This window comes from Acomys minous (assembly GCF_964271855.1).
Source record: "Acomys minous genome assembly, chromosome: 6".
In the NCBI taxonomy this organism is placed as follows: domain Eukaryota; kingdom Metazoa; phylum Chordata; class Mammalia; order Rodentia; family Muridae; genus Acomys; species Acomys minous.
In genome coordinates this window covers 116406944-116419867 of record NC_140487.1, presented here as the reverse complement: position 1 = coordinate 116419867, position 12924 = coordinate 116406944, and the positions used below count along the sequence as shown (strand labels likewise).

Below are 12924 nucleotides of genomic sequence, written 5' to 3'. Positions count from 1 at the left end.
TGTAGTGGAGCATGGGCTTGCACATGAGCGGAGATCAGAGGACAACTTCTGGGATTTGGTTCTCTCCACCTTTACTTTACATGGGTTCTGGAAATCAAACTCAGGGTTATGCGTTTACCCTTTGAGTGATCACGTGGGCCCAGACGTCCCTTTCATGGTAGGAAAACAGAGGTCCATAAGAGAAGCAGAGGTAACCCAAGAGGTTCTGAGCTGGTCATCAGATGCAGCAGCTCATCTCTTGGCGACGACTACACACACACACACATACACACACACACACACACACACACACACACACACACACACACACACCCTGCTTCCACCCCAGGAGCCACAGATGCCCCTGCACTCCCTAAAAGCCACACTTTGAAATGTGAGGAGAAAGGGTCAGGATCACTTTTATTAGCGTATTTTATTTAACCCAATACACCCAGATCACTGCTTCACACAATCCACACGCGGTCACCCAGGAAACAGTGTGTGTGCTTTTGTTCGGCCCTGTCTTTCAAACCCAGTGTCTTTTGTTGCTGTCCGTTGGTGGTTCTGGGGATCGAACCTAGAATCTTAGCCAAGCTAGGGAAGAGCACTCCCACTGAGGTAAATCCCCCCCCTCTACAGATGTCCATCCTGGCCCGAACTCATTCTGTAGCCCTGATGGGACCTGAATTTTCTCTCCGTCGTCAGCATTTAAAGTTCACGAAGGTGCCATAGGGGACACCCAAGTCTTTCCAAATATGAAGCAACTAAATTAAAGATCAGTTTTTAACGCTTGAATTACGTAAAATATCTGAGAGCTCATCACCACTGTACTAGGTGCAGGCCAAGTGTGAGACAGCTGGCTGCATGTGGCTAGTAGCATGAAGGGGGACAGTAGAGTGGGGTATCTGCTCCCCCTCTTCCCCCTATGCATGGGAATAGAGAGACAGGGCTGTGTATAGAGCTCTGTCCCTCCCTCAGGTCCCCCAGGTCTCACATACCCACCCCAGCCTTTGTGCCCTTGGTGTCTTGCCTTGATATAGGGGCAGCAGACCCTCAGACCAACAGCTGGGCAAAATAGGCCTGGCTACAACCTCTGGCCGGCGACGCCTGATGGGGCCAGCAGCAGGGCAGGCACAGAAGGGAAGGGGAGCCAAAGGTCACGCAGCTGCCCTCCTGCCACCCTCCCAGCAAAGGCCTCACCTGCTGGTGTCAAACTAATCAGAAGGGCGTGTGCAGAGAGTGAGGCCTCAGCCGGAGGGCACCCTCTCCTCCAGCTGCCGCCTGGCCCTGCCACACTGACCTCTGCTTCCTGAGGCCCCCAGCCCACTCCAACCGCATGGCCTTGGCCTCCACGGTTAAATGAGGGCCAGCTGTGTGGGCCTCTACCTCCCATGTGCACATGCGCTTGCTTGCGTGCATGTATGCATCACGGGCATGTTGTAGCTCAAGCATCTATGTGTGCAAGAGATGTGGCTTGAATAATCCAGCAGCTGCAAAGTGTCCAGATCTTTGCAGATAAGTGTGTGTATGTGTGTATGCCTGTATGTATGTAAATGTGATGAACATATGTGTGCATGTTTACTTATCACTATACACATATACATACAAATGACCATTTTGTGTATACACCGGCATGTGTCTATGGCTTTGCATGTATGAGCACTCATAGACACATACACATGTGACAGTATGTGATGGTAATATGCACACGCATCTGAATTTTAATAGGTAGGTTCTTATGGGCTGACGTGTCTCTATATGTGTGTGCGTACATTGGCATGTGTATCTTTTGAATGTGTACAGTGAGTATGCTGTGTGCACATGATATTTTGGCACGTTCATGTGCTTAAAGGTGTCTATGGTTAGGCATGCTTAGGTGCTTGCATAGGCATGATGTGTGTACCTGGGTGTGTTCATATGCTGCCAGGCCAATTGTGTATGCGATTGTGTGTGTGACTACGGGTGCACAGGACTACGCATGTGAATGTGTATGCATGGGAAAGAGCTCTACACAACCAGCACCTGTGAGGAGGATGCACCCGTGTGTATGGGAGGCTTTCCCGTGGGTCCCTGGTTGACCCTCTGACCTAGCGCATGTTCCCAGCCCAACACAGGACACACATGCTCTTGATAAAACATTTGAGAGCGGCAGCGGCAGTGAGGCCGGCCCCAGGCAGGCGTTAGTCACACCCGGAGCCTGGAGCCCCTGCCCTGCTCCAGGGCGCCTGCCCAATTCGGAAATAAAATTAACCCCAAAGTCAGCATGGGGGTGGTGGGGGAGGGGGATCAAAAGAGAAGGGGCCCAGGAGGCCAGAAAGGAGAGGCGGTTGCCCTCCCTCTCCTTCCTCGCCCGCTCCCTTCTTTTCCCTGTTCCTCTGATACTGCAGGGTTCCTCTTGAACCATCTTTTTTGGCTCTACTCAGACTCCCACCTGTAGGATGGGGCTGGGGAGGAAAGGCATCTTCTCAGAGGTCTCCTGTGGCACCGTCTTCTTTTCTCTTGCCATTCTGGGGCAGCCCGGGGACATGCCGTGCTCCCCATTAACCACCTGCCAACATCCCTGAGTGCACATGAGGCCAGGTTACCTAATAAGCTTGGAAAGTCACACATCCTGCCCTTCCTCGGGTTGGTACCAATCCACCTGTCACCTGCTGTTTCCTGAGTTTAGCCCCCACGGCACCGTGTGAAATGTGCGCACCATTGCCGATCTTTCACAGTTCCCGGTCCTTGGCTCGTTAGGCTCAGAGAAGCAGAATAGTGTTCCCCAGGTCCCACAGCAGGGGGATTGCGATTCACCTTACTAACTTCCAACCAGTCTTGCCCAAGACACTTGGCATTGATTGGTGCACACTCTCCCATAGGCAGACACATGTATGTGCGTGCCACTGAGAGTATGCACATCGTCAAGGCATGACTAGCCAGGCACATGTACAGGAGTGGAGGAGAAATAATTGTTAGTTGAGCACCTGCTGTGAAGTTGATGCTCCATCTACAACAGAGCTGTGTGTGTGTGTGTGTGTGTGTGTGTGTGTGTGTGTGTGTGTGTTTATTCCCACTGCACACTGCAGAAATGGCTTCTAGAGAACTTACTAGAGAGGTAATAATGGGCAAGGTAGGCACGCCTGCAACCTGGCCTTCAAGTGGCACTTTCAGTTGTGATTGGAACATGCATATGACCCAACCCCTATGCAACAGAATCCTCCCCCGTCTCCTAGGGCCTCTTACCTTCCCGGGGACACCTTCATACCTTCTTTTCTGGCTCTGGCCATGTCCGTCCATCTGCCCATCTCTTGCTGTCCCTGGAGTGGGTGGGGGCAGGGGGCCTGGGATGGGGCACATGGTAGATTAATATGGCCCCGGTGTTCCCAGAGGCCAGGGCCATCCTAATGATGGGGCTGATAGAACGCAGGAGTGTGAAAAGAATTTTAATAGATCTGACAACTCTAATAAGAATTTGTGTCTAGAAGGGTCCTCCTCTGGGGCCGCGAGCTGACGAGGCACTGATGGCTGAGACCTGTTTACTGGTTGGCATTTGCTGGCCCATCTCCTGCCAACTCCTGATTAACGTAATTGGAGACGTTCAGGGCCCAGGCGGGGTGTGAGGCAGGAGAAGGGAGACACGGAGGGACAGAGGGACAGCGAGGGCTGTTGACAGAGTCCCTAATGAGGGATGTCACCTCCCTGTTTTCCTGCCAGCTCCTTGGCTCTACCCTAGGAAGAGGCAAGCATGCCCTACAGTTGGCCCCACGGGTGCTCTGGAAGTTGCTGGGGTCAGCAAGAAAGTTTGGCTTCTGGGTGCTTCTTTGCCTACCTCTGGGGCTGGGAAAGCTCTTACTAGGTACTGAGGGAGGGTAATCAGGGAAGAGGCACAGAGTAGGTAGAGGGGCCAAAGAAAGCAATTCTTTATTTTACTTTATGTGTGTATGTGTTCACGTGTGTGCAGTTGTGCATGTGGAGGTCAAAGGTCAGAGGTGTGGCTCAGGCATCATCTTCAGACACTTTCCACAGCATCTCACCCTGGCCTGGAACTTTTCAAGCAGGCCACCAGACAGGCTGTCCATTGAGCCCAGGGAGCCAGATGCCTCTTTCTCCCCAGTACCAGGGAACAGACGCCATCATGTCTGGCTTTTTTTTTTTACATGACTCTAAAGGATCTGGTTTTCACGTACGCACAATTTTGTCAAGAGATCCAGCTCAATGGGTGTCGGCGTAAGCTCCATTTGAAGTGTAACTCAGGACTAGCAACTGTGCTGTGCCTTGGCTTTCATATTTACGGAGGGGGAACTGTCCTGCCCAAGGTACAGAGCTCATGCTTTCCCTGGTACTCAGTTAAGTGCCAACCAAGTCTGGACTCCTCCTTTGCTGACATCATTTCTCAGTGACAGACCTCACAGCCCACTGCAGGAATAGCTATAGTGCTAGGTGTCAGGCCCGGCATGGTGTAGACTGAGGCTAGGTAGGTCACAGCCTCCTGTGACAAAAGAAAGGTCACCTGAAGTGATATATGCTCTTGGTAAGTCTATGACATTGCCTGGAGTGGAAATGGGACAATGTGGGCATGGGCAGTGGTGGTGGTGGTGGTGGTGGGGATGGAAAAGTGTGAGTCTTGAGGGCTGTATGCACACCAGGGGCCATTGTCAGGGATGCTCCCAGGGGCAGCTGGTGAGGCCTGAGGCTAAGGAGTTGTCACCAGGCTGCCTGGGTTTGAAAGCATAGGAGGAGCCCCCTGATTTTCTTTTGTCACAGAGATAAGGGACAGTCACACTACTTGACTTGAAGAACTAAAATGAGACCTAAAAGTACCCCCAAGTACAGGGCTGGGAGCAGGAGAGCACAGGGCCAGCTATCTGCGGCTTCTGCTTCTATTCTGTGCCTGTCACAGGGTAGCTTATTGGTCCATGCATCCTGGCACCCAAGGAGAAATGACAGTGTGGCCAGACCTTCAGGCTCTTCTCAAAGCTAGAGCTGGGAATTACACACTCCCTCCTCACACCACCAGGCAAGGCTGGCCACAGCTGTGTCACTCTACCAACTGGAAGCCTGAGACTGAGTGAGTGATGTCACAGACTCCCAAGCCCAGGGACCCAGCAGCACAGGATTTCCCAACACCTGCCCATCTTGAGCCTGGCTGGCTGAGGCACACACGAGATTCAAAGACACCCCAGGACATTTGCACATACTTTAGGAGTGAGGGGAGGCAGGCTTTCCTGAGCTCTCTCTCTGTGACAGCATGTTTAAAAATGTCCCCACTGCATTTTGTAGATGGAGAGAAAGACCTAAAAGGGAATATCAAAAGCCACATGACTAGCAATGTGGCTACTCTCTTGGCTACCCTCTCCTCCATGCCACCATTAAAGGTCACTCATATTCTGGCCCTGAGCTCACAAGTGTCACACACTACCCTCAGAGACTATATGTGTTAAGTCTATTTCTTTGGTCTGGGTGTTTTATATCCCATGATAAAAACAAGGAAACTGAGGCTTGAGGTGGTGTGCCCCGGATCACACTCAAGATTGTCAAGCATGGAATTTAAATCCAGGTCTTTTTAGCCCCCAGGTGATGTAGCTCAGCCACTGAGATTGTCCCCCTGGCCTCCCTGGCCTAGCCATCAGGCCGAATCCGTCGCCTCCTGGCCCTACCTCCCCCCAACCCTGCTTTAAGCAGAAGGTGCGAAGCCTGGGAGAGCCCAGAGACTGTCTACAGGGAGCTGTGGAAGGCATGTGGCAAACGGAGCCTTGGGATTCTTCATGCCCAGCTTTCTCTCTTTCCCTAAGCCCTCGGCATCATGGGAGTCCTGTGGGGGTACACTGACTATAGTCACAGGGCCCTACCTAGAAGGTCGCATCTTGCACCCCAGAGTGCCTTGGCCACATGTCTGTTCAGTGCCTTGGTCAGGACAGAGTTCTGCTAGCACGTCAGTCAAGACAGAGCCACATGTTGGCAGGCCAGCAGCTATAGCTAGCATGTGTGTGTGTTTGCTTGTATGTGTATGTGCATGTATGCATGTATGTCTCACAAATGAGCTATATAAACATTCACGCTATGTTTAGCATTACCATGTTTCCACAGATTTCAAAGCACGCACACACACACACACACACACACACACACACACACACACACACACACCACTCACATTCACACCCATCCCCACCAGTGCTAACCTGTCTTCTCTGGATCTGACGGGCTGAGTCTCAGCTCTCACTCTTGCTCCCGATACCCTCTTAGCTCACTTGCAAAAGTCACTTTGGCCCTTAAGCAAGCGCCCTGCTGTGCCTCCAGCATGTGTGCACATAGGGTGCAGCAAAGGCAGAGAACCTTCATCTTCAGAGTTACCTGGACTCACTCAGGGTCTTCACTAGCCAGGATCTGAAGAGGGCTTGAGGGGAGGGAGATTAATTCTCCACTGAAAACAGAGATGTGTGACTGTACTTCCCTGAAGAGCTAGCAAGGTGCCTGGATAAATAATAAATAGTGAGTAAATATTTGGTGAGTGGCTGGGAAAGAGATTCATAGAGAGATGAAGGAAAGAGGGACGGAAGAAGAATGGAGCGTGGCTTAGTTTTATTTGTTGCTGACAAATACCCTGACCCAAAAGCAATTTAGGGAAGGAAAGGGGATCATTTTACTTACAATAATATGTTATAGTTCCTGATAACAGGGAAGTCAAGGCAGGAACTTAAAGCAGGTCACAGAGAGCAGAGAGAAACAAATGCACCCACGCCAACCACTTACCAGCCTTTGGCTGGCTTTCTTTATTCTCATACAGCATTGGGTTCCCTGCCTAGGGAATGGTCTCACCCACAGTGGGCTGGGCCGATTAATAATTAATTAGCAGTCAAGCCAGTTCCCCCACAGACACACGCACAAGCTAACCTGATCTAGACAGTTCTTCAGCTGATGCTCACTTCTCGGGTAATTCTAGGCTGCATCAAGTTGACAATAAAAACTAACCAGCAGAAGAAAGGGAAGATGGCTAGACAGTCAGAAGGATGAAAGGATGGACAAGATGGACAGGAGGGTGAACGAATAGAACAATGGATAGATGAACAGCATGGGTGGAAGATGAATGGACTGGCAGATGTATAGATGGAAGAATATGTGGATGGATGAATAGAGTATGGGTGGGTAGATCATTAAGGTTGATAGGTAATCAGACAGAGAGTAGATGGATGGATGGCTAGATGGATGGATGGCTAGATGGATGGATGCTAGATGGTTGGGAGAAGGGATGGAGTGGTGGATAGATGAATAGGTATGTAAATGAGCAGAAGAATGTGTGAGTAGAATAATGAGTGGATAGATTGGTAAGATGGATGGGTAAATAGAGGAATGGACGGACAGACAATGGATGGATAGACAGACGGTGGATGGGTAGACAGACGGTGGATGGGTAGACAGACGGTGGATGGGTAGACAGACGGTGGATGGGTAGACAGACAGTGGATGGGTAGACAGACGGTGGATGGGTAGAAGAATGGATGGAATGGTGGTTGGATGGACTGATGGACAGAAGGATGATGGTTAAATGAAAGAAAATATGAAAAGAACCTCAATTTCTAGAAACTTCTTTCTCTTTCCAGCTGCTGTTGATTACCTGGCCAAAAACGTGAGCCTGTCCACACAGCGCCGCATGAAGCTGGGGGAACACTCTGCCGTGCTGGGACTTCTCCCTGTGGAAACAGGCCAGGCTTATTAGGGCCCTTGGGGTGACTCGCCTCAGCCAATGGCCCAGCCTAACCCTGAGCCTCCCTCATCTCAATCCCCTCATGCCCCTGGGGTTGCAGGAGGCCAGGGAAGGAACCTTTCCCCTTCCTACAGGCAGCCCTCTGGAGACTGACAACCAATGTGTCATTCACCCATGGTTAACGACTCAGAGTGGCCCCTCGGGTCTTCCTGTCTCCCGAGGGATTCCTAGCCATCCTGCAGTGATCTCGAGCTCACCTCCATCTTCCAGCATCATGGCCTTGGTCCATTCTCAGCACAGAGACTGAGGCTCAACCTGCACGGAGCACCTAGTCATCAGAGGAAAATGGTGCCAAAGACAAGGCCCTGGAGTCCTTGACCTCTGAGTCCTAGGTGCACAAATGCAGATGGAGCTCACGGGTGTCCTCTGCCACAGAGCTAGGAGTTGTCTTGCTTGGGCATCAGGACTGCAGCCTCTTTCACTGGACACTGAGATGAGCTCCCAGGGTGTCCCCAGGGGAGAAAGCAGGTAACATCTCAGCTTTGCTTAGGAATCCAGGGGACTTTGGGACTGTCCCCACATACCCTGCATCAGGAACGAGGAAGAGATTCTAGATGGGGGTGGTGGAGGGAGCACATGGAGGCAGAACATGTCAGCCATAGACTATCCCTAGGTCCAGCAGCAGGAGGTGCAAAATTCCTAGGCTATAGTGTGATAAAGGCCTGTCTACTGCATCAGGGCCTGGGGAGCCCACAGAATCTGTCAGTCTCCTCAACTTGTAGGAGAAGAGAAGGTCTTGAGATGACAGGAGGCACAAATCAGGCTCAAGGGGTCTGAGCTCACCTTCAAGTCCACACCCCTGGAGTTCTGCACACTGTCTTGCTGGCAGCTGGGAACTAGCCTTGGACATGCTGGCCTTCTGAAAAGGCACCTCCACCTTCCAGCATGTAAGGTCCGTGATGCCACTGGATGCAGAGAGCCTTCTCAGACCAGGCAAAACAGCTGGTCCACCCCAGAGAAGACGCTCCAGTCTCCTTGGCATCTCAGCGGAAAGCCATGCCCCTGTCCTTTTTGGAGTGGCATTTTTTTTTTCTCAGTGTTGGCTGCTCTCAGTCAAAAGGCTTCTGTCACCTCACCAGGCATGCTGTGCCTGGGGGCACTGTTTTTAAGCCACCACCCCTGGGGCAGAGGAAGATGCCAAGAGTCCCAGCAAGGAAGACAAGGCACCTTCCTCAAGCACTCCGGGGGGCTTTCTTTTAGATCTGGGTCGTTGGGGAAATGGGTTGCTCAGGCTCACCAACTCTCCCCTCCCTGAAGCTCTCCATCACCCTCTATTTATCAAAACAGCATCCATCTTTACCCTCTCCCTCACTATAATCTACACTCTACCCACTTTCATCCAGTGCTGGTATGCCATAGCATCATATCCAGGAACACTGGGCCTGATTGCTTGTCCCCACCTGTATACATAAGGCCACCTGCCCTCAGCCAATAAGACATTCCTAGAGAGACGGGATGCCACTCAAAAGCACCCCGACTGACTTTCCTTCTGCCTGGAAGCTGGACTGGCCAGACCCTGGAACACTTGTCTACATGAACACATGGCGGATAGCACACCTGTTTCTCGCCTGTAGACCCATCATCTGAAGCCTGCCCTGGGCCATGACTAGGATGGCTTGTATCTGTGGTTTGGAGAAACCCACTAATAACCGGGGAGAAACTGGCTCTCTGGTAGCGCCAAACACCAGACAGATGGGGCTCTTCCGCTCACTCCAGGTTTCGAGAGAGAAGAGTGTGGCCACATCGTCCCCTCTGAAACCCGGTCTCCCCTTTTGTAGTTCTCACAGCTGCAAGAACCCCTTTCAGAAGACCAAATGCATTTTCCTCCACATTCCTAGCCCTCTGGAAAGCCTGGCTCTGGATGCACCCGAGTCTCCTTTCACTCAGTATGATTCAGGAGCAGGGATCTCAAGCAGGTGACATCCCCAGGGCCCAGCCCCAGCCCAGGGAGCAACATTCCAATGCTTGGACCAATCGCAGTGATCTACCCACTGGGGTAAATGCAACCGAGACCTACTTGGGAGAAAACAAAATGACTTACCATTCCATCCATCGTTTCTGAACATTCCCCAGGCTGCCATCTTGGTAAAGGGACTTGTGTGCTGAGGGGCCCTTGACCTCAGCAGGTTTCCCCAACCATCTCATGTTTTTGTGAACCTGTCCACCTCGGTCTGTAAAAACTCAGCCTTGTTTGGGCAGCTTGCAACTTCACCAGAGAGGTGATGTCAGTTAGATGAGAGGCATCAGGCCTCCATCCCTTTGGGCTTGAACAAAGCCTAAAAGAAGGGTCTGGCTTCCGGTGGCCAGGCTGGACATGAAACACCCCCATCCCTGTAAATAGAGTCAATAGCAAGAGAAGAGGGGTGCCCTCCATGACACCTCAAGTAGCTACTGGTTCTTCTGTGGAGACCCCTCTGAACTCATTGTATGTTAGTTGAAAATGTGGTGTTGTGCTGGTTGTTTATAGAACATTGGCTTTTTATATATAAATCTATATACTTAAAAGGGAGAAAAAAAGGAAAGGAAGAAAACCCCCACAGTGTGTGTCGTGCTAGCACCAGGGACCATCTATAGGGATCTGCTCGTTGTGTGTTCGGATTTTGTATTCCAGCCTTTTTTGGGTTCCTTTTTTTTTTTCCTTCAAATCCCCTACCCCTAATTTGGTATTTCTCTCTTGCTGTGAAACTGAAAGAAATGGTGTTAGGAGCTAAGCTTCTATTCTCTTCTTTGGTACTCAGTTTACCTGTGACATTTTAGGGAACCAGGAAGAAAGCTAAAGAGGCAGAAGCCAGGAAGCAAGAGGGTAGGAGAGAAGAGCGAGAGGAGGGGCTGGCTGGGAGGACAGGAGAGATGATGGGTGTGGTCCAGGACAGAGCCTGGATTGGCATCCTCCCCCAGAGTCTGGCATTGCTTTGTACGGAACTGATAGAACATTCTCAGAGGTGGCGCTGAGCCTTGCTGAGGGAATCCACATTTGCCAACTAAGAAGACATCGTGTAGGTCCTCTGTGAGGCTGGCATTCTTCCCAGGCTCCTAGACATGTCTCTCCCAGTCGGATGCTTTTGGGGGCACACGAGCATCCTCATCTTCTATAGAAGCACCAAGCCAAGACCAAACGGGGGTACTCAGGCTGCCATGTTGAAATGCTTCAAGAACACCTTTGCGTTTGATGTTTCTTCTGTCTACACTGACACGGGCAACCTGCTACTGGGGAAAATACCCCACACTGTGCTGGAGAACATTCCTTTTCCCCCAGTAACTGCAACGTTGTTGCTTCAGCGTTTGACTCAGCCATTTTTCCTCCAAGGGAAGTGAATGTGTGTGCATGAGGGGTGTGAGTGGGATGTTCGCGTGTGGTCGGGTGTCTAAATATAATCGCACCATAATTTATTCAGCTATATGGAGTAGTAGACTAGGAAGACAAACTGGTATTTGCTTTAACTACCTGCTGCTTGTAAGCGCTGCCTCTGTAACTCAGGCGTAACTGTCATACATTAAAAGAAATTAAAAAACATCGTGAAGGTTCTGCATCCTCAGTTGACTACCATCCTGTGTCTGGGGACCCACACAATGAGAATGATTCCTTTGTACCCTGTATTGGTCTAGAGAAACAGATAAAATCATAAGATGAATATACGAATGCACACACACATTATATATTAGACTGGCTTACAGGTTGTAGCCCAACTATTCCGACAATGGCTGTCTCCCAATGCAAAGTCCAAGAACCCTGTAGTTCTGCAGCCCACAAGGCTGGAAGTCTCAGCTGGTCTTCAGTAGATGCTGGCATTCTGAAGGCTATTATTATTTACTGGGTTTTCGAGACAGGGTTTCTCTGTATAGCGCTGGCTGTCCTAGACTTGCTTTGTAGACCAGGCTGGCCTCGAACTCACAGTGATCTGCCTGCCTCTGGCTCCCAAGTTCTGGGATTAAAGCCATTTCCTTTATCTAGGCTTCCACCAGGTGCATGGTCCAGATTAATGACCCAGATTTGCAGTAGGTCTTCCCACTTCAAATAAATCAACCAAGAAAGACCCCTCAGAGGAGCACCCAGACACTTGGGTTTTAGTTAATTCCAGATATAGTCAAGTTGGCAACCAAGAAGAGCCACCACAAGTCTACTCCTTGTCAACTTGACACACGATCATTATCTCCTTTGGTACCAGGAGGAGCAGCACCAGAGGTAGCAGGTGATTTAAAGGACATTAGGGATCAGAAGAGCCCAGGAGAGGTCCAGCAGAGGGGAGGATTCGCTGCGGTCCAGCTTTAAACAGTTTTGACCAGGAGTGCTGGATACGCAGGCTGGCTTTCTGTCCCATGTCAGTCATTAGCTGAGGGAGGAGGAACGGAGAGGGCTTACCTGCTCTGCGTCTCTAACTGAAATGGCCCTTGTGTGCTACAGATCCAGCTATGAGCTCTGTCTTAGTTTGGGTTTACTAGTGCTGTGAAGAGACACCATGGCCAAAGCAACTCTTATAAAGGAAAACACTTCCGTGGGGCTGGCTTACACAGTTTCAGAGGTTTAGTCCATAATCATCAGGGCAGGAAGCACGGCAGCACGCAGGCAGACATGGTGCTGGAGAAGGAGCTGAGAGGTCTACAGGAAATGAACTGGCTTGAGCTTCTGAGACCCCCAAAGCCCAGCTCCCACTAGTGACACACCTCCTCCAACAAGGCCACACCCACTCCAACAAAACCACACCTACTAATAGTGCCACTCCCTATGAGCCTATGGGGGCACTGGTCTGTCATGGGGGACCTGAGCAGAGACAGGCAGCATCCATTCCAACTGTGCTCGGTGGCCCTAATGGCCGGGAAGTTCCTGCCATGTCAAGGTGCTGCTTTCCTTGGATGAAGTTCTGAATAGGAAGAAATTGGTATAGAAAGAGTAGGAGGAGGGGCCGCACTGGTCAGTCATTCCTGATGACCCCGTTTGATCTAGGCAAGGTCAAGCAGACCCTTGACTGAGGAGGCTGAGGATGACCCGGGCCTGAGGCCAGTTGGAAGTTGCTCTAGTACCTTCTCCACAGCATCCTTGTATGTGCCGCGCCCCATAAACACCCTTGATGTTAAGTAACCGCAGATCTCAACCACAGCCAGTCAGCGTCCTTAACCCTCAGTTCAGAAGATCTGGGGACAGTCAAGGCCTCCCCAAGTTCCACCCTCAGCTCTGCATCAGACTGCCTGTGGGCCTGAGG

General features: G+C 51.0%; 1 protein-coding gene across 3 annotated transcripts in view; it reads left to right on the top strand.

Moving 5' to 3' along the window:
* Window positions 1-11200, top strand: part of PAX7 (paired box 7) — a 97847-nt gene extending 86647 nt beyond the window's left edge. For all 3 annotated transcript variants that reach the window (XM_084787965.1, XM_084787964.1, XM_084787963.1), the window contains exon 9: window positions 7563-11200. In XM_084787965.1, coding sequence (XP_084644091.1) covers window positions 7563-7678 — 116 coding nt within the window. In that variant the 3' untranslated portion in view covers window positions 7679-11200. The remainder of the gene's footprint in view (window positions 1-7562) is intronic.
* Window positions 11201-12924: the final 1724 nt, after the last annotated feature.